This window comes from Mustela lutreola, chromosome 13 (genome assembly GCF_030435805.1).
Source record: "Mustela lutreola isolate mMusLut2 chromosome 13, mMusLut2.pri, whole genome shotgun sequence".
Lineage (NCBI taxonomy): Eukaryota > Metazoa > Chordata > Mammalia > Carnivora > Mustelidae > Mustela > Mustela lutreola.
Window position 1 is genome coordinate 978,026 of NC_081302.1, and position 21,314 is coordinate 999,339.

The 21,314-nt window shown below is 62.2% G+C and overlaps 1 protein-coding gene across 12 annotated transcripts in view; it reads right to left on the reverse strand.

The window, feature by feature from the left end:
• ATP11A (ATPase phospholipid transporting 11A) overlaps positions 1-21,314 on the reverse strand; it is a 105,002-nt gene that overhangs the window by 43,220 nt on the left and 40,468 nt on the right. For 11 of the 12 annotated variants that reach the window (XM_059144418.1, XM_059144410.1, XM_059144408.1 and 8 more), the window contains exons 2-9: positions 15,619-15,741; positions 10,857-10,946; positions 9,991-10,071; positions 6,854-6,961; positions 4,977-5,105; positions 3,041-3,144; positions 2,540-2,590; positions 61-125 (exon numbers count right to left, since the gene is read on the reverse strand). In XM_059144418.1, coding sequence (XP_059000401.1) covers positions 61-125; positions 2,540-2,590; positions 3,041-3,144; positions 4,977-5,105; positions 6,854-6,961; positions 9,991-10,071; positions 10,857-10,946; positions 15,619-15,741 — 751 coding nt within the window. Of the gene's footprint in view, positions 1-60; positions 126-2,539; positions 2,591-3,040; positions 3,145-4,976; positions 5,106-5,336; positions 5,960-6,853; positions 6,962-9,990; positions 10,072-10,856; positions 10,947-15,618; positions 15,742-21,314 lie in introns of those variants that run through there. The other variant, XM_059144420.1, reaches the window with a different exon arrangement.

Sequence of the window (21,314 nt, forward strand, 5' to 3'; positions counted from 1 at the left end):
CTCGAGGTTAACTGCCCTGAGCTTTAGAAGCTGCTGGTGACGACTCACTGAGACACTCACCGAAGACCTTCTCGGTGTTCTTCAGCGTGGCTCCTCTGAGAAGCAGGTTCTCCGACCCCAGGGGCCTGCAAAGACAGGAGGACCAGAGTGGGGCCGGGGGTCGGACAGAAGAAGGTGGTCCAGGTGGGAATCGAGGCCTGGGCCTGACAGACTTGGTTTCAAGAGGAAATCGTGTAAGCGTGGAGTAGCTTACACTCGATCACGGAAGCTGGCCCGACTCCGTGGGAGAGCGTGGCCTTCGCCCTGGGAATGAAGACCCACTCTGCGGAAGGACCTGGCGGGCGGCCCTTTGCGGGGCCCGCTCCCTGGAGGGGCCACGTCAGCCCACATAGGCTGACAGACGGCCCCGTCTCCAAGAAGACTCGAGAGGCTTCCACTGTTTCTACCACATCCTTAGGGGAGACTCCACAAGTCGGCGGGATCCGGTCTCACTTTCAAACTCGGGAGCACTGTGTGCGCTCCCCCCATGGCTGTCCAACCACGAGGACCCTCTGCGTGCAGTGGCCCCGAAATCTGGACGCTCCCCTGCCCCTGCTACCTCAGCAGGAAACCACCAAGGAAGTTAAGATCAGTCACGAAGAACACGCCGGCCCCAAGCGCACGGGACTCGGCCGTGAGCAACAGACCACGTCTCTGCCTCCGGGGGTTTGTGTTCCCTGGGCTCCCACCGGTTTCCTCGCTGCTCATTTCCTAAGAGCAGAAAAGAGTGGGAAGCCAAAAACAGCTCTGCGGATGCTGGTGCCGTCAGCATTGCACGGACCGCATCTGCAGTGTGCAGGGACGTGTGCTCTCGATTCTCCTGTGCCACAGTGCGTGGGGCCTATGAACGCCACAGACGCAGGTGCGCCGGCAAGTTAGGCGACGCGGCTTGGGGCCACCTCCCCCTGAGGACGAGGGCAAGAGACTGTTTCCTGGGGGACACGTGACCAGACGCATCAGCCCAGGGCGGCTCCACGGTCCCGGCCCTCGTGCTAGACCTGGCCGCCACAGACGCTCCCGGGGCCGCACACGCCCTGCCGGGTCCCCCTTGAGGACCGTCAGCCTCTGCGAGCGGTATGCTCACGATGCCTGTGGACCATTTGTGGAAACAAATGGCCTTTTTATAAAGCATGTCTGGGAAGTGAAACACAATTTACTTTAAGAAGTACCCTGCTTCTAGTTTGGACAGGACTGCGAGGGCATGAGGAACTGGGAGACACAAGTCACCCCCGTTCACACCACGAGTTTACAAGCACCTATAACACTCAAAAGGTAAAAGTCGGCCGAACTGTGTACGTCCTTAAAGAGCAAAACAAGAATTAGCTCCAGCCCGTGACCTGCGTTAGCCACGGGCTTCCCATGCTCAGCATGAAACATCGTCCGAACGTGAGGCAGCGGGAGCCAGGAGTTTACGCCTGATCCACCCTGGCGACAAGGTGAATAAACCCCAAGCTTTCTAATCCTTTCTAATCCCAGTAAATCCCGATCCTTCCAACAGGGCTTCTCACAGGACACAGAAATGCGGGTTGTTTCTGCACAGACACTAGGCGTGTCTTATAGACTAATGTCTGTCTTGGGACAATCACAGCCCCTCGGAGGCACCGCAAACCTGCGCATGGACAATGGCTGTGACTCAGGATGCGCACAAACAATTTCTGTGACAGTTTCACGAGGTCCCCCAGGATCTCACACTGATCACTGTCGATTTCCTGCTGTGATGATTTCTGCTTCTGGGCAACTGTTCTCGACACACAAGGTCACACCAGGATGCCGACCATCTGGAGGCCGTGTAAGTGGACAGAAAAATGTCTCTCCGACACAGGAGAGACAGGGGTTACAGAAAAGGTCGGCTCCAGATCCTACTCCAAACCAACTTCCTACACCGTCCACCTCCGTTACCTTGACAGCCAGGACCCACTAGACCCGGACACGATGCACAGATGACACCCCACAGGACGGCCAGCGCCGATGAGAGTGGGCCACACGTGTCCGGCCGCCGGCAGGTCCCGGGTGCTGCGTACCTGGTGGGTGCGGGTCCTCGTCTACAACCTGTGGGCATGACCGATCCCCGACCGCTCCGATGAAGCAGGTGACCACACACACCTCCCACCTACACGGTCCACAGAGGAGACCTGCCCCCTTAAGTCCAGACAGAATCTGGGGCCAAAACAGTGTCCCTCAAGGATCTCAAGGAGATGTGGCCTCAGGGCAGCAACGGCCCGGCTTTATGGTTGAAGACACACTGGTCTGTGGAGATGCAACGGCCCCTCTCGCGTAGCGTCTCGCGTCGGACGAGCTCCGAACACCGTGAGACCACGTCCCCGAGAGTGCCGTCCGCCGCTGGCACGGAGAGCGACACTCCCACCAGAACGGAGAAGACCGCGGGACCCGGGTCTTTGGAAAGGCAGAATTCTGCTTCCTAACGCAACAGAGCGTCGAGAGTGAAGCGTCGGACGGCGAAGAGCAGAGTTCTCAGTAACCTGACGGCGCAGCCCCTCACCTCACCACGGGGTCGCTCCGGTCGCTGTAGACGTTGATGCGGCCAACGAACCTGATGACAGAGAAGTCAGGTCAGGGCCGCGGAGCTGGGGGGAGGGGCCGGGCGCCTGCTGTCCACCCCTGTCTGCTGCTACCGAGACAGAAGCTCCACTGAGGGCCGCGTGCTTGGCCGAAAACTCGCTGGTTTCCTCCCGTCCTATTCAACCCTGGCTCCAGCGATTTTCCCTGAAGTTAGTTCCTCGGGTTACAGAAAGTCACTCTTCAATCAACTTGCTTCTATTAGGCCGGTCCAAATGTTCGCAAAAGTAGCTACAGGTTTTAATGCTGCTGGACTATGAAACAGTAAACCATCTATTCCTGGCTTGGTCTTAACCTTTCAGCAGCGACATGCACGCTCTTTCCCGACAAGCGCGGCGCCGGACAGCAGGGCTGGACGCGGTGGACAGCAGGGCCAGCCCGGGGGGCAGGGAGCGTAACCACAGGGAGGGCGGACCGGACTTACTTGTACAGGTCGGGCTGGGGCTGCTCACACTCGATCGTGGCGTGCAAGCCGTCGATGTCTTCCTCAGTATGAAAGCCCTTTGTGTCCTGCACGGCGTAGTGAGTCTGCAGAGCGACAACAGATCTCCTTCACAACAAAGCGAGGGACGCGCACCTGGCCGCCCGATCTCCAACGCAGGCTATGCCGTGTGTCCCCTGCTGGGCCCGGCACTAAGCCCGAGAACGAAGTCACGGTGCCATGTCAGGGAGAACACAGCCATGAACAGGTAAGTCGTGTGCTGTGTGCACACCAGAGTCTGCACGTGTCAGCAACTGAACAAAGCTCAAAGCGCCACCGGCAATCGTCCGGGAGAAAATACTTCTGCGCTTACCCAAGGCCCGGAAGGCCTGGTTCCCTGTGTCCGAGGCGGTGGGTCTGGGGGCCCAAGGACGGCAGTTCTAATGTGACCCGGGCAGTGAATACACTGGCCCAGACGGGACCACTAACACAAGCAGGTGGGCTCGGAGCCTGGGCACGAGGGCGCATGGGCACAGCCTGGCTCTGAACGTGCTCTCGTCCTCCTGGCAATCATGTGCTGGGCGGGCAAGGGCACCGTGCATGGACACGGGAGGTAAATCACAGCGGCTGTGACACCTTGAACATCCGGGGGCCCCCTGCACCCCGGGGACGTCGGGGGACCTTCTAGGCATGTCCTCCCAAGAGCCCCTGGAAGAAGGGTCTGTCCCAGCTCAGGACATGAAAACTGCGAAGGTTAAAAATGCCTGCCCAAGGTCACACGGGCCACGACCGTGACCGGAGCAGGAGCCCCAGGATCTGTGAAGGAAAGGGGTCAGTAACCCCAGCGCCCGGGTCAAGTCAGATGAGCAGACGGGACATCAGCCACAAGTAGGACGCTGAGCCCAGTCGTGTAGCAGGGGCAGCAGGCGCCCACCAGCTCTGGATGAGGCAACGGCCACCACATCCAGAGAGCCGTGGTTCACCAGACCTGCCACGGCTGCCCACGAGCCACGCTGGGACGTCCCTCCCGCAGGACGGGCGTGAGCAGCCGCTGGGTGCCCACAGCCAGGGGCCATGTGGCTCGCTGGGTGTCAGGGACACAGGAACGTGACCGCCACGCTCAGACACGTGACCCCACAGTCACCCGACTCTCCCAGGCGCTTCTGCCCCCCAGGTCTGCGTGGTTTACAATCAGTCGTGCCTGAACGGTCGCCCTCTCGGGATCACACACGGGAAAGTTTTCCCGAAGCCCCACATGGCTGATACGATGCCCTGAAGTATTCATAAAGTGTCTCTTTCCCACCACAGAAATCCCACCATGAACCACCAATGCCTCAGACGCGGTGGGTCCATTAGAGCCGCGCTCATGTTCCTAAACTCCTTGGAAGCTCCCATTTTTCTAAAAATAACGAAATCCTTAAAATCGTGATTGTTCTCTTCTTTGGATTGTTAATTACAGTTTCGTAGTTACCACCTGGCAGTACAGACTTCTATCCCGAGTCTAAGAAACCAACCCCAACCAACCCCTTAAGATACTTGAACAAAAGGACACGTTGGAGTGACAGTCCTCAAAATCTCCACTCTTGTGCGCCTTTTCACTTAACTCCAGTCTAGCGAAGACACTTATCTTGAGCATTAAAATGAAGTTTTCCAAATTCCCACCACCTACTCCTTGTATCCTGGGCCTCCGCTCAGTGACACAGCTAAGAGCATAAAGTCCCCTCAGTTAACTCGAGTGGCTGACGGTCGTGGATGCTGACGGGGAACAGGGAACAGCGGAATATGGGGAGAAGCAGAGTGAGGAGTTGTGCGGCCAGCCCAGCTGTCCGGGTTTCTCCGTGACCTCTGGGAACACTGGGCTGGCCACCACGGGGACACGGGGCCGGCCACACAGCGCAGCTGACACGACGCCCCGCGGGGCCCCGGGAAAGGCAACTACCTTGTGGCTAGACTCTCCGTCCAAGCTGGCGGTGGTCACGTGGCAGGTCCCGTCGCCTCGGCTGCTGGACAGGAAGATCAAGTCACAGGGGAAGGTCTCGTCCTCCTTCACCATGACGATGTCCCCAACCTGCGGGACAGACAGATGGCCTTGGGTGGCGGCCCCGGGGGGCAGGGGCCTCTCTACCTGCAGGGAGATGAGTGGGTGTGAAGGGGATGTATGTTCGCCGGGGCTCCTGCCCAAACCCGGGAAGACCAGGCGTGGGTGTCCACAGACCAACTCTAGGTCCACGACGCCTCACTTGTATCAAACCACAAAGTCCCGTAGCCCGATTAGCCCTCACGCCCGAGCCGGACGCACTCGGGTGTGTGTTCACGAGTCTGGGAACGACTCCTGCAGGAAGGTGTCGGTCTCGAGACTTCCTTCGACTGGCGGGTGTGCGCAGGTGTGCGGACCAGGGGCGGGACGCAGAGAAGTCGGCTGAATGAGGACCCAACCCCAGATGTGGCCCACATGGTTCCGTCCAAGCCACGATGGCCTGGAGGTAACAGAACCCAAGGCGGACCGCTGGGCACTCTCTCCTCGAGGGACCTTGGGCAGCTCCGCGGGCCTGGCCCTGTCTCACACCAGCTGGCCACGGAGCAGACGTGTCCCACGGCAGAGCATTAAAAGTACAGTTTTCTGCTGGTGGAGGCTCTCCGGGTCAGCTCATCAGAAGCATGGAGGCTCCGCAAAGGACACGCGGTCACTGAGGGGAAGGGCATGACGGGCCCGTGAGCGTGTGTGCTGGTGCACCGGCCCCGGGCCCCGGCTCCACTGGGAAGTCACCACCCGTCAGGCAGAGGAGGGGGGCTCAGCAGAAGCCCCAACACCCAACATGGATGTTTACAGAACGAAGAAGATGCAGGGGTGCAGTGGGTGGAGCACGAGACCCTTGATCTTGGGCCGAGCTCACGCCCCAGGCAGGACGCAGAGAGGACTTTAACAAAAGAAAAAACTTTAAAAAATGTTGCTTAAAATCTTAAAAAATGTACACGGTGGCGTGTATGACACATGTCAGACTCGGTTCGCTGAGACGGCCCGTCTGCTGGCGACGCCCGAGCAGGCCTTCGGGGGGTCTTGGGTTGGGTGGAAGGGGGGAGGGGTGGGGAGAGGAGGCACACAGGGTGGGGGGAGGGGGGATGAGCATGGGGAGGGGGATGGGCTAGGAAGGGGGATGGGCATGGGATGGGGGATGGGAGGAGCAGGAGGACTGGGGGAGGGGAGGGGGAGGGAAGGCATGGGATGGGGGATGGGGGCTTCGGAGATGAGACGCAGCGGGGCGCACGGAAGCGGCGGGAGGGCCCAGCCGGCTCCGTTGGGGCTCACACTAACTCCTCAGGGACAAGCCTTAGGGACCCCACGCTGTCCCGTGCCACGGAGTGCCCCGCCCACTTGTGCAGGTGTGAAAACCATCCCCGTGAGTGACGTGGACAACGCCCTCGCAGACTCTGCCCGTCCGTCCGGCACGGCTCCCCCAAACCGGGAACACACAGTCTTCAGGGGGTTTCGGTACCCCATCTCAGTTCCCGGCTCGCGGAACTCGCCGTGCCCTAGACCAAGGTTTCTAACAGCGTCCTGGAGCCTCCTCTGTTGGGAGGTGGGAGCCGTTCGCACCCTGTGGGTCTGCGACACCGACTGCTCCAAGAGCGCTGGGTGCGGCTCCGAGTAAAAACGGAAGTTCCGCAAACAGGCAGGTGCGGGGCTTGCGGAGGAGGGTGTGGGGCGTGGGCGGCCTGTGCCGGAGAGAAGCAATTCCCCGCACAGGTCTGGTGTCAGCAAAGCCCTCTGGGTGCCCGCTGTTCCCGGGCCGGGTCAAGGACGTGCCCACGGCTTACCCTCAGCTTCCGGCTCTGTTTCCGCACCAGCTTGCCATGCTGGATGAAATGCACGGGGCACTGGTTCATGGCGTTGTCTGCCTTATGGCGAAGCCAGTCCTCATAGCCCTGGGGGGAGAGGAGACGCCCACTGGGGGGAGCTGAAGGCCATGGGGGTCCCTGGCCCTGAGCCCACCGCCCTGGACGTGCCGGGTGGGCCGTGACCATGGTGCCACACCTCCGGCCTTGGCCAGGGGATGCACAAAGCTGCAGAAAAGCCAGAAGGTGCCTTTCCCACACCCAACACCCAGCAACCCACGAGTCCTACGTGTCCTCCTTAAACAGACCCCAATGTCCCCACTTCTGCAGGGCCCCAGCCACCATGCCGCCCTTCTAGCCTCTAGACGGTTGGCCACCGTGTCTCGGGCCGGCAGTAATGGGGACACATGAGGCCCGAGGCCCCTGGGAGGCCCCCTTTCCCCATTTGCTGTGGGACTTCTGAACGTTCACCTACAGGACACAGGTCTACAGTCTGAGCCCGAGTCCGCGGCATGTGACCGCCTCTAGTCGCTCCCCGTCAGCGGCCTGGCCGGAGCTCACTCAGGCAGGAGGACCGGGGTGGGGGTCTCCCGTTCCCCCTCCTGCAGGCCCAGGCCTGCGTCGCACCTGTTCCCTAACCCAGTGGGTGTGTCGCAGGCCCCCCTGTGCACGTGGGCCAATGGTGTGCGGGGGCTCAGAGAGGAGGGTCTGAGCTGGCCCCCAACGGACGCTCGGTGCTTGCGTGGAAGGGAGGGGGTGATACCAGGGTAAGCAGCATGAGGGGGCGGCAGGGTCAGACACGGGGGACCCAGGGGCCAGGCCGGCCTGGAGGGTTAAAGACGGTGCAGGGCCTGCAAAAAGCAGGGCAAGAAAGGCAGGTGGGCAGCCTGGGAGGGCTCGGGGCCACTGCCTGCCTCACTGAAGTCAGGAGATGTGGACCGAGAGGGTCAGATGCTGGTCAGAGGCTGTTCAGCATGCAGGTGGGACTAGCAGGTGCCAGGCTCCCCCGCGGGGGCTTCCGGAGCCGCAAAGAAGGGCATCGGAGCCCTGGATGTGTGGGCCGCAGCCACCAGGGGACCAGGGCTGAGGCGGAGAGGACGGAGGGGCCGGAGCTGTCCTGAGGTCGGGGCGGGTGAGGAGGAGAGATGCACGGAGCAGGGGAGGGCTGGAAGCCAGGTACCCCCAGGAGTGGGGTGGGCAGAGACCCCACAGGCCCTCGGGGCACCTCCCCCCGCGTCTGTCACTCGCTCCCGCTGAGGCCCGCCCGTGGCACTGTCCGCCAGCCTCTCGGGGAGGAGGGGGGTCGTTCTTCCGAAACACACGGACAACCAAGGGAAACACGACTCCACTGTGCCTGCCTCTCGGGGACCTTTACGGATGACCCACCCTGACCCTCCACGCCACTCCCCGTCCCTTCTCACTCGTCCCCCTGAAAAGGCTCCTTCCTGTTCACGGTTTCACACGTTTACGACACGTGCGTGTCACAGGCGACCACAGCGTTGCTCTAAGGGTCTACAAACGCGTGAGGACGACACAGCGGGTATCTGCCGTCACTCGGCGTGCCGTGTCCACGCAGCGGGGCTCGCCCTCGAGTCACTGCACCGCCCCCTGCGCCCCCCACAATAAACGTGCCGCCCGTGGCTACACTGCAGCACGACCTGCCCCAGAGAGGCCTGCGCAGAGTCCCAGGACACCTCGCCGGGCCACTGGCCTGTTCTGGGATGTGCACAACACGCACCAACCGCATTCGTGGCCTCTACTCCGATGGTCACCGCAGACGGTTTCCCAAGACGAGAGCCCTGCGCTCCCGTGCGCAGCAGTGCAGCGGCCGACCACAGGGTCCTCCCTGGCTGCCCTTTGGGCTTTTACATTTAAAAGCCAAGCTAATGGGTAGGAAGTCAAGTCATTTTGTCCAAACCAGTCTTTCCAGATCCATGGGGAGGGAGACAGAAAGCCCAAACTGGGACAAAGACATCCCTAACGCTCCGTAGGGCAGCGCGCACACACCCGTGGGGCCGACGCTGGGCGCGGCGCAGGGGCAGCCGGAGGGGCTCCCTGCACACACACCACAGCGGCCGGGGCCGCTCTCCGTTCTTCCTCGATCTAGAGAAAATCGCTCTGTGCTTCGACGGACCGGCAGCATCCAGCGGCCATTGTCGCGCAAAATGTGTTTCGTTCCCTTTATTCTTCCTCAAAGACTAACACTGGAAAAGCAGCGCTCTGTCAACAAGAACCGGACCATCAACAAAGTCAGTAGAAGCTGTTGTTCTACGAATGATCCAAGGTCCCCAATCAAAGGTCGACTTATCAACCCGGAAACACAAACATCGTGATGCTCAAGTCGGTTGCACATAAGGCACCGGTTTCCGGAACATGTGACGAGTTCTTGTAACTCATCAATAAAAAGACAAAGAACCCAGTTTTAAGATGAACGGAGTATCTGGTGACACTTCTCTGAAGAAACACGCAACGGCCAGTAAGCCCGGGAAAGATGCCAGCATTGTCCGTCCCCAGGAAATGCGAACCCCAAGCACCACGGCAGGAGACGCCGTCCTGACGGACGCGGCCCGGTGCCTGCTGGGGGCTCGGGCGGGCCGGCAGGGGCTGCTCGTGGGTGTGGGGCCTCCTTCCGAGGGAAGGGGAGTTTGGTGGAACCAGAAACGGGGGACAGGTACAGCACTGACAGCCAGAGGGCCGGCAGGGAGGGCGGAGGTGCGTTCTCCTCACCGTCCGGGCAGACGAGCCCGAGGCGTGCGGCAGGTCAGCAGTCCACAGGCTCGCTGGGGGGCTGCAGCCCGGACGCCGCAAACAGCGGGTCCTACTGGTTCAGGCAGCCCAGAGTGAGGACAGGCTAAGAAACTCTCCTAAAAACAGATTCCATCTCTGATCGGTTCTGAACTGAAAGCTTTGGTTTCCTCCCCAGACTCCCAGGACACTGCCCCAGCTGCTACGTCACCGAACGGCCTCATTTCAGCTCAGCCGTCGGTCCGGGACCGTTATCCACATCCATGTCCGGAGCTAAGTCTCCCGTGACTCGCTGACACGACACAGATGCCCGGCTCTGCACGCAGAGCCGTCACAGGCAGGTGCCGTCCCGCTTTCCCCTGCAGACGTCTTACCTGCTTGATGGCCGTGACCGTGATGACAAAGAAGAGGGGGAGCCCGCTGGTCACGGGGCTCGTGGGCGTGTCGATGATCAGCTGCAAGGAGAGCAGAGTTACAGACGCCAGCGGGGACGGGGACGGACCGGCCGGCCGACCCCCAGCGCCACCAGGGACCAGGATGGACCCGTGGGCCCGCTCCCAGTGCGTCCCGGGGACTGGGGACGGGCCGGAGACGCCAACTACAACACCCGCGTTGGCTTACTGTAAACCTGCTGCTATAAACTCCCACTAGTCCTAAGGCACCGACCCCCACGGAACGGAGGGTGGCCGCTGCAGACGGGGACCTGCTTACGGACCCAGGCGATCGGAGGCAAAGATGCAAGCCTGACCGCGCCGTGCGTTGTAGTTTCATTCACTGCTTTTGGCCCAAACCTCAAATACTTGAATAAGTTAATGTGGGGACTTGGTAAAAGTCCTCCTGCTCTGTTCGGCATGACTGAGGACGGTGAGGCGGCCAGTCCCAGATCACGTCAGAACCCCGCTCCCTCGCTCAGACCTCACTGTGGCTCTTCCGGCTCGTCCCACGCACACGTGGGGGAGGGTCGCCCAACAACGCTGAGCCGGGCTGCCGAGTTTCCCCTAAAGAGGAGGGGGCCCCGATTTTCCCCCGAGGACTGGGCGGCAGCCGAAACCAACCCCAGGGCAGACTGGGCGCGTGTCTGTCTCAGCTTCGACGCCCCTCTGAGCCCACACAGCTGTCCACGGTGGATACAGACGGGGGGCTCCAGGGCCTGCTGTCACTCGACAGCAAACCCCACTTAACCTGCTCTCAGCTGAGCTCTGACCCTTGAGTGAGTGATAAAAAAGACAGCCGGCCTTACCTGTACCAGAAATATGATGAGAAAGTAAAAGTTGGCTATTCTTCTGAACTGTTCAAACAAGTTCTTGGGTATGAAGTTCCAGAACGTGTACTGTGTCAGAGGAAAACAGAGACTCGTCACTGTGATGACATTTTCCTTCTTCACAGCGCTCGCGGCGGGGTCACGGCGGCGGGGTCACGGTGCCGGCGCCGCTGCGCGTTTGCTTTCCCTACGGAACTCTCAAGTCAGCCCTCGGCATGTCCTCCGTCTGCCGGCCAGAGAACGAGCTGCTGACGCAGGACCGCGCGCAGGGGAGCACGAGGCACCGAACCCCAGCGAATTCCACGTCCTGCCAAGCGGCCGACAACGGTCCACCTCCAGATCCTTTCACAAAACGTAAACCTCCGGCTGTTAACACACACGTGCCCGGCGTTCCTCCCTGCCCGCCTCCTTCCCCTCTGTCCTGTGACAGCGTCAGGCCGGCCCCAGAAAGTGACAGCCCAAGTCAGCACAAGGTGGTCATGCCCCAGCACGGAGATGGCCACGCACCCCTCCTGCACGGGCAGGGAGCGGAGGGCGGACAGGGAGGGGAGTCTGGCGACACCTACTCTCCAGACTTCTCATCTTGGCCTCCGGAGGAGAGTTTCCTTACCTGCTGCACTGAGGACAGTACCTCCCAGTCAACACTGTGTTGGCGTCTTGCCCGACCCCCCGGCGTCCGACCCCCGGCGTCCTACCCCCCGGCACCCTTCCCCTCTGCATCCCGCCAGACATAGGCCATGTGTCTGGCCAAGATTTCCTCAGTCAATGGCTTCTCTAATTCTTAACAGCATCTTTTGAAGAGCCGGAAATTTTAGTTGCGAATTCGACTGTTTGCTGCCGGCCTGGCTCTGATCACTCACTAGACCACCAGGTTCTGCCGAGAGTTTTCTTTGGGATTTTCCCACCGACCTTCACTCCTCCTGCCTTGTTTCTTCCTGCCCGGTCCGCCTGTCCCGCATCCCTTCCTGTCCTCGCCGTATTAGCCACAACGCCCAGGAAGGCGGCCGAACAGCGCAGAGGGGAGCCCGTGTCGCTCTCGGTCCTTGGGTGAAAGCGCCGACTCCGCTGCCGCCATCCGGGGCGGTACGAGCTGTGGTGTTGCAGACACTCTCCACCACGCTGAAACGCTCCTGCTTCCCTAGTTAGCCGAAGCTCTTCACCAGGAACGGCGCTGGACTTCGCCGTGCGCAACGAGGCTTTCTTCCCTGGAGCACGAGCAGACTGAGAACCAAATAGCAGGTCTCCTAGGCAGAGATGCAGCCCCGACGCCGGGAGCAGGTGCCGAGTACGTGCCTAGACCTTTGCCTCAGTTTCCCCACCCAATCCTAACTGCCAATTTTCTCAAAACACAGGCAATGTCTTTCCCTCCCCCCACAAACTCCCCCAAAAACCAAAATAAAAAGGCCAAGCTTTGGATTCTTCCGTCGCTCCCCTACCTCAGGACAACCGGCCGCTCGACGGACTCAGAAAACATTTACTCCTCGTTCTGCTGCGAAACCCGCGGCCGTTCTAGAGTCAGACCCCATATGCGACACGGTCCTAATGCTTCAAAACCAAGTGAACTTCAGTGAATTATTCAGGGACGGGTGGTAGTTTCTCACGTGTTGAGTCGGTACACGGGCGCGTGCCCTGCGGGAATGCAGCTGTGACCTCAGCTCTGGCTCAACCTGGTACTAGACATCACGGGGACCGTAAAATCCCCCAGCTCCGTGGACAGCACAAACACAGTCATCTTTCTAGATTTTTAAGAAAAATAAATATTTTTTCTCTTAAATAGGCCATAATGAAAAAGCGACTTTCCACCAACTTTTAAAAGGCGATATGAAAAGAAACGTGAGTTTGAGGCAGCCACAGCATTTATCGCTAGTTTCTGGGTTTCTGTGACCGGCCTGGACCGACCCCAAGACAGGGCCGTCTTTAAGGCCTTGCCCCGTAAAACCGACCTTTACTGCTCAGCACCCACGCACGCTACTCATGACCCGCGAGTCAGAAATGTCCCCAAGTACCTGGGACACGTTACTTGGTACCAAAGTCACGTTAACGGAAGAGCTCGTACTCAAATCCCCGCCTTCTTTCTCCCGAAGCGAGCACAGATGAAAACCCAGGCCTGGCGGGAGACCGTGAGGCGCCCGGGGGCGCGGCGGGCGCTGCTGGCAAGGGCTTGAGAGGCCCATCGCTGCTCTCTGACCCTTACGTCCCACGTTAGAAAGCGCTTGTCTCCCACGGGTCATGAAATCGGAGACAGCATCGTCTGCTTCTGAACGAGGAACCAGGCTCGGACGCCACGGGAGCGTGGGGCTCGTCTGCGTGAAGGCGCCGTGTCCGGACCCGTCCGCCTCCCGATCTCGTGCGCCCGGAGCCAGCTTGGATCGGGACTGAGGCCACTTCAGGGACCGCTTCCCGCTACTGAGGTGCAGCCGCCACCCCTCGTGGTCCCCTCATTGCCCAGGATAACCCGCCGCAAGTCGCTCCTGCTGACGGCTGACGTGGTCAGAAAGGCTTGCTAACTCCGGATGGCGCGTGACAAGAAGGCGGAAACCCAGCAACATAACAGGAACGAGCGTGGCACCTCGGCCCCACGCAGGTGGGTCACCAGGCGACACTTTGGCCCCACACGGGCGGGTCACCGGGCGACACACAAGAGCCGGTGGCTGATGCAGGGGCCGCACACGCGTCGTCCTCCCGACGTCCAGGGCGCTGAGTGTCTGTGCAGACCGGGGGCCACGATGTCCCATGCTCCGCAGACCCTGTATCGGGCCCAGCTCCCAGGCTGTCCGGGCAGCAGGCAGCACATTGTCCCAGCAGTCCCGGGCTCAGCCGGAGCGCCTCCCTTCACCCCGACGCGAGCGGCACGAGATGGTCACTACTCCTTGCTGCTCTCCCCTGCGAATATCTCACGCGGGAGCCTCTGTGGGCACCGGGATCAGCTCTGTGGCGGTCCCCGTGGCTCTGAGTCGCCCGGAGTGTGGGTCAGCACAAAGCAGAACGCGGCCCACCTGGTCAGCCCCAGCACCGCGGGGGAAGGAGACCGAGGTGAGCGCTGGGCACCGCTCTCGCTGACCACTGGAAGGTCTGACAACATACGCGAAGCGGCCTCGGCTCCTCTGGACCCAAACCCGGGCCCAGCGCCGCAGCCCTGCCCTGCCCTGCAAGGTTGTCACAGACACGTTGCTGAGCTGCCTCGTTCACGACTGGGAGACTGGGAGCAGAAAATAGAAAATTACACCCCATCGCAGATCCCTGATGTTAGAAAAATGAGTGAGCGTCATGGCGGGCCAGTGAGAGGCAGTGCTGGGGCCACGGGGGCCACCCGGAAGTGTGGGCTCAGTGGCAGATGCACAGCTAGAAGTCAGCCCACGGGCTTCACTCTGAGGCTGTTCCTTCGGCAGCAGGACAGGCTTCGTAAGGAGCAGCGGCCTCACACGGTGGTTCTGGGCTCAGGAGACACTCAGATGTCCTGGCGAACGCGGTCCGTCCACATCTGCCTGGGAATAGTGGTCGCGCTGCCAGTGGCCAGCAGTGAGGGATACTGGGAGGCATGGACTGACCGGACAGCCGGAGCCTGACGGCAACAGTCCTGAGGCCGGAGCTGGGATCCACATGGATCCGGCGCCCAGAGAAGCAGTTCGCAGACCGAGCAGGCGGCATCCGGTCCTTCCCCTGGATCTGGGGTCTGCTCGCTCACAAGCTCCAGCAGGCGCAGGGCGTGGGGGTCCATGCGGCGTCACAGGCACAAGCAACAGGACGCCCTGCGGTGTGGGTTCTTTTCTCCAGCCCAGACATCCTGCCCAGGGCGTCTCCACCAGAACGCCAACTGAACTCTGCGTCACGGTCGCCTGGTCGGCCTTTCCGTGGGACAGTCAGAAGCCGAGCCAGGACAGGTGGGCTTCTTACCCCCATGGCAGCTCCCTCGAGCCTGCGGGCACACCAGGTCGCAGCTGGCGGTCCTCGCTCTCGCTCTTCCCAGGAAAAGGTGGATGCATCACAGCACGCGTCCTCCGCACCCGCTGCGGACCTGGGGTGCACCCGTCAGGCCGTTCTCTCCGCGCTCTCGGAGCCGTCGAGACGAAAGCAATCCCACGCTCTAGATGCCGACACACGCCACGGCTGCCGTCCACCCCGACAGCTCGGCGCGCAGCCTGCAGCCTTCCGAGAGCCTCTTCCGTGCAGGCTCCGATCAGCCGCTGACGCTGTGCTGTCTGTACGTGATTTCTCCTTAAACGACGCACCATCGTCTCCCACGGACAGCTCGCTGCGCCACTACCCTGTCCCTGGGGTCATCTCAGAGCAGAGGACGCAGGGCCCCTCCCGTTCAGGAGTGGAGACTCAGGCCCGGACCGTCTGTGTGGCCTCAGCCCGACCTGCCCCTTGCGAGGAGGTTGACTCAGTTCCTCCCGCTCAGAAGGAGCCTTCGTGGGAAGGACCCGCCGTGAAAGCCCCGGGAAGCAGCACGTCTGTCTCGAACGCTCCTTCCCCCACCCGTCAGAAACTCAGGCAGTGCTGTGGGCCCAGGGCCGGTAGGGCAGCTGGGGGCGGTGGGGGCCACCCCAGGGACAGAAAAGGTGGGACAATGACCCGGCACGTCAGAGTCCCTGCGGGAGTCTTTGAAAGGAACACACGAACACGAAGCAGCTGTCCCACTGCAACCAGGGCACAGAGTCGGGAGTCACTGCTTTTGGCAGAGCGGGTAACCAGCAACCCCAGAGGGCTCAGGGAGACAAGGTCCCAGACAGAAGCTCACCTTGGAGGAGACGATTCTGTTGTCGGGGTGTCTCTGCGGGATGTAGGCCTCAGCACCTGGGGGGGGCTCCCTGTGCCCCACGTAGATGGTCCGGCTGTCCACCCAGTTCTCTTCTCCAGCACACTGTTGGGGACAGAGTGGCATTAGCAGGGAGACCGCTCCTCCCGGAGTGCCGTCTGGGACGCACGCCTCACCCGCACAGGCTGCCCAGGCCACGGCCGCCCCGATCCCACTCAACCCCCATGGAGTACGTTCCCCAAGGACTGGGCTGAATGGGCGGTCTGCTCCCCCAGAAAAGCCGGCGGGAAGCCCCTTCAAGCTGGTTGTCAGGGGAAAGGACACGGCGGGGCTCCAAGGAGACGGCGCGGCACGATCCCAGGCTCCCAACACAGGAGGGCAGCTGTCAGACCCCCGGGAGCAGGGGAAGACCGTCGCGCAGGACGGCACCGTGGGCGCTCCCGCTCCCCACTCGAGGCTTCTCCCAGTGAGAGAGGCGGCTGCCGTCTGGCCCGGATTCGTATTATTCAAGGGTCGTGCCCGTGGGGCCCATGAGCTTCTGACCCCAAGAATCTTTACAGTCATCCAACCCTATGCTGTCAACACAGAAGAGCCAGGACATCACAGTGACAGATGAAAGCTAAAATGAAGCCTCGAACAGGCCCAGCTCAGGGTCCCCAGGCCCTCTCCCCCAGCCGGCGGCCCAGCTCAGGGTCCTGGCCTCTGTCCGGGCGGCCCCTGGGCTCCGGGACGTGGGAGAGGAGAGCCGGTCAGTGTCAACAGGACAGGAGAAGGCGGATCAGATCAAAGCTCGGGCCCAAGTGTCCTTGATCACGGCCTCAGGCAGCTCCGCAGGCCGAAGGCAGCGCCGCACCCCAGCTGCCGACAACGAACATGAAATGTTGGAGCCTAGGGTCTCCCGCCTCCGCGGCTTGCTGTGCCCACCCCTGTGGGTCAGGGAGCCCTCACCGCTGATGGGAACTCAGGACAGCCTGGCCTCGCCTTGGGTTGGTGTTTCTGCTCACGTGCCATCGGTTTGCCCGTCCCCAGGGTTGGGAGCCTCTGGGCGTGCCCCCAGCACATGCGTGCACATTCCCTTAGCCAATGCCGCCTCTAGGCCTCCCGACAGGGCCGGGCTTTGCGAGACGCCGGTGCAGACGAAGGGCAGAGACCAAGCCGGTCTCCGTAACTCCAGCGGTATGTCTGCACACGCCCGGCGGGGACGCGAGAAACGCAGGATCCCCCGGCAGAGAACACGCTGGCCCGTCACCGGCAGGGTCTGGGGACGTGGCCCTGCCAGGAGCCCGCAGCCCAATAGGAACCCAGGGCCCTGAGGGCCAGGCCGCACCCGAGCCAGCACGTGCCCCCGCCACCGCCCCCTGCCCCTTCCTGCTGCCTTCCCATTTTGGGGGTGCTCACGAAACGCCCCGTAAGAGCATCACGTGTCTTACTCTGGGTCAAAAGGCTTCTATCCCTGCTGCTTGCGAACTTACGCTGGAAGAGAATACACAGAAAAGGAACCAGGAAAAGAACATAAAAACAGCTTTTACTACAAAAATGAAAATCCTGAAGACCTTTCTCCAGCCACTGGCTTCGGCCCCAGCACTGACTGTGGACACATCAGCCCTCCCACGGGGCAGCCAAGGCGCCCGCTGTGTCCGGACGGGTCCCCCTCTCTAGGGGGGCAGAGTCGGAATGAACGTTATCAAGGCCAGCCCACACCCTGCACACCGTCTCGTGGACGCGCGCTGTTGAAGCACAGGACACCTCAAATATGACCACGCGAATAGTGACCGTCTACCGCCTGCAGGACGAGACCAGAGTCACCAACCAGCAGTCGGCCTCCCTACGTCATTGCAACGACAGACCCAGTGGGGAGGGACCCAGACGTCCCGGGTGAGCGCTCAGCCCCACCTCAGGATGCTGCCTTCCTGCCGTTCCCTGAGGGACAGAAAGAAGCCACCAGCTTCCAGAAGGCCCCTGGCTCCTGGGACCAGTGACCACTCGGTGGACTCGAAGGCCTTCGGTGAAGGCCTCCAGCGGACGCTGCTCACCACACAGTCAGCGTCACGGGGCCCAGGGAAGGACACGTCCCGAGGTCAGGACCTTACGGGGCATCCCACGTGTGCCCCTGACGAGCCGGCAGAGATCCGGGTTCAGATCAAGACCACGGTTTACGTGGTGGTCTCTGCATCCACGTCCAGCTCTGAGAGGAGACTAAAACCAAATGTGCAAGACGTGGGGAGACCCGACCCACAAGGCTCCCCTAAGCGCCCATCACGCGTGCATCCTGCAGCGGACTGACTCTGTGGCTGTGGACCTGTCGCTCAGCACTCCTGCATCCCCCTGTCAGCGGGATTCTGCTTCTCTGTCCAAGAAGCAGCGAAAACACACTTACTAGTCCCGATATATGACTTCACGACCTCGTCAGTCCTGAGCCAAACACCAGCCCCACGGTCTGCGTCCAGCAGTGGCGCCCACGGAACAGCATTACGCTGCTCTGAGCTGGAGCGTGACCACATGGGTCGTCACGAAACCCCCGAGGCCGGGAAAACAGCGACACCAGCCTCTGTCTTTAGGGATTCATCTCGGACTGGACCAGCGATGACACCCAACACGGCCTCCACGATGCATACCTTGGAGCGCCGGGGACGGCCGGGGGTGTGCATCCCCACGCAGGGCTGAAGCCGCCCCCGACGGCTCCTCCCCAGCTCCCAGCGGCCCCGGAGGACGGCTCCCGCACACCCCCACGGCTGGCACCACGTCCAGACCAAAGTGGACACCTGTCCCACGGGGACGCGCCCAAGCATCCTCTGGCCTCCAAGCCGCAAACCCAGGGCCACGCCGGCGCCGCTCCACACGCCCTCCTGCAGCTCACGAGGGGAGGCACCATGGCGGGCGCGTTCCCAACCCGGCGGACTCACACAGAGGAGGAAGGAGTCCTTACCATCGCGAGAGCGAAACTGTCACATGCAGAAACGAGGAGACACTTCACCAAGACGGCGGCTGACGGGGAGGCCGGGCAGAGCGCTCGGCGGGCCGGCCGGCACCATTGTCCGGAGGAACCACACATAAATAAGGAGACGGTCCGGGCGGCGAGCGAGATCAGCACCGAGCAGACGCCATGGGCACTGAGGGCTCCGGTCTCCTGACCCGACGAACCGACTTGCGAATCCGAGTGGGGGAGGCAGATGCTCTGACTGGGGGTGCGGTGGGCGCACAGCGCCGCGAACCTGTTCCACCGGCGTGGATGCGTCGCACACATGCGAACACCCTGTGGTAGGCGAGTCCCACCTCACCAGCGATGCGACAGCTACTCCCGCTCCGTGAGTCGCTGTGTAGTTCGCGCGCCACATCTCTTCTCACTGCAGCGACGCGTGGCGGTCACCCAGCTCCCGAGCACGCCCGCCATCCGTCCTGGGCTCCGGCTCGCCCTTCTTCGTTTTCTCGGAGGGAGAGGCCATTCCTGGGTCTGAACCACGTCCCTGCCCAGTCTCCGCAGGGACTCTGGGAACTGAGATGGAAAGTTCTCGTGTAACCCTTCGGGAAGTGAAGGATCCAGCAGGGGCCATGACCGGGCAGAACCCCGTGCTGACGTGCACAGTCGCTCCGCACTGTCTGCGGGCAGACGACTGGCCGTCCCGGTGACAGGAGGAGGTGCAGCCGCCGGGCTCCGCGAGTCCTCGGCGCACCTCTGCCAACAGCAGGCTCAGGCAGGGACCAGGCAACGGCTCGGCCGGGGGACCTCGGCCGCGGCTCCCGGGGCAAAGGCTTCAGACGCTACGCTGGACCACCTCACCTCAGGACGTCGCTGCAGCCAGAGCTCACGAGGCTCGGTCAGGGTGAGGTGGTGAGTCACGGCGGCGGGTGAGCCCCCGACCCGCACCAACACCTGCTCACTGGCCCGCCGCAAGGTGACCCGTTGGCAGAAGCTCTGGGGGTGGGGAGGCAGTGCCAGGCGTGCCCATCAGACTCCCTTCGGTGACTCTCACACGACCGCAGGGGAGCAACCAGGAAGGGCGCCAAGGGCCAGGGCAGGAGCGGGCCCGCCAAGAGCCGTGTAGGCAGCGGCCCCGGGGGTCTGTGCGGAAGCAGGACCGAGCCTCCTGGAAGGGTCCGCACGAGGCCAGAGGACACGGGCAGGCGCAGAGGGAGTGCTGAGGGCCGGGAAGAGGAGAAGAGTGTGGGCAACCCCAGCCTCCGCCAGCCCAGGGACGCCGCGGCAGCCACCCCCAGCCTGAGACGGCAGCCACTCTGAGAAAGGGTCACTGCCAGGAGCCGCGTGACACACAGACGCGGCCCTCGGAACACCCTGCGGGGCTCTCTGCCTTGGTTCTTCTCTGCTACAGTAGTTTCGACAAGGATCCACTCGTCACTGCCCGAGAAGCCCAATCATCCTGTGTCCGTGGGCTTGGCGGCCCATCCCTCTGGAGTATGGCGCTGGTGCTTGGCGGCCGACGGCCTTGGGGACGGGCTGACCATGGGCCACGTTCTTCTCTGTGGCCGCCAGCGTCCCTTGCGGTTCCGCGAGATCCGGGGCACAGGCTCAAGTCCCTTAGATGCTGCCCCTGCTCTCCTGGACGTCTGGGCTGTTCTTCACGGACGCCAGGAGGACCTGCCACTCGTCGGGGAGCGACCCCACACCAAAGCCTCCGCCACTGGGGGCCTGGACCCCAACAGGAAGACGCCAACCCGGGCAGCAAACAGGGTTCAGAGTTCACCGGCTTCTTGGAAATGAGGGACAAGACCTCGACGGTGCGGCCTCACCCACCACGAAGAGTCGCGGACCAGGAACGGAGCTGTGGCTCGGAGTCAGGCGGAGCCGGGGGCACCCAGGATTCTCCCGCAGCTCCGTGCACGATCCTGCCTCCGTCCCCGCCTTCCAGGGGCTGCGCCGTGGGAAGGACGAGCGGACGGATGAGGACGGACGAGCGGACGGACGAGCGACGACAAGGGGACGGACGAGGGGACGGACGAGCGGACGGACGAGGGACGGATGAGCGGATGACGAGGGGACGGATGGACGGACGAGGGGACGGATGAGGACGGACGAGCGGACGGACGAGCGACGACAAGGGGACGGACGAGGGGACGGACGAGCGGACGGACGAGGGACGGATGAGCGGATGACGAGGGGACGGATGGACGGACGAGGGGACGGACGAGCGGACGGACGAGGCACCAGGGAGCCCTCCTTTACGCAGACGCACAGCCTCGGGATGAACCTGTGGGACAATGGGAGGGCGTTGGCCGGGAGCGGGCGGGGCCCACGGTGGCGGTGGCGGGAGCGCAGGACCTTAGCCCGAAGCTGACCAGGGCCCCCTGGGGTTCCGGGGCCCGCCTGGCTCTCGGGACGGCCTATGTTGGAAGTGGGGCCCCAGCATCGGTGGCCAAGGCTGAGGCTGGTCCTTGTCGGCGTGGAGCCCAGCCACAGGGTCCAGGCAGGGCGGACCCTGTGCCCTCACTGCTCTGCTGTCCCTCTTGGGGGTGGGGGGCGCCCCCACACGAGGAACTGACACCGAGAGAACTACAGAACAGAGAAAGAAACCACCAGATTTGAGAAGGGTTAATGTTTTTGCCATATTTGCACCAAGTGAATTTTTTCCAGAAATTAATGACCAATACAGATTTTAATAAGCATCTGAAAGTGCTCACTTTCTCCTCCTCCTCCAGATTTTGGACAGCGAGGGAGGCAGAGA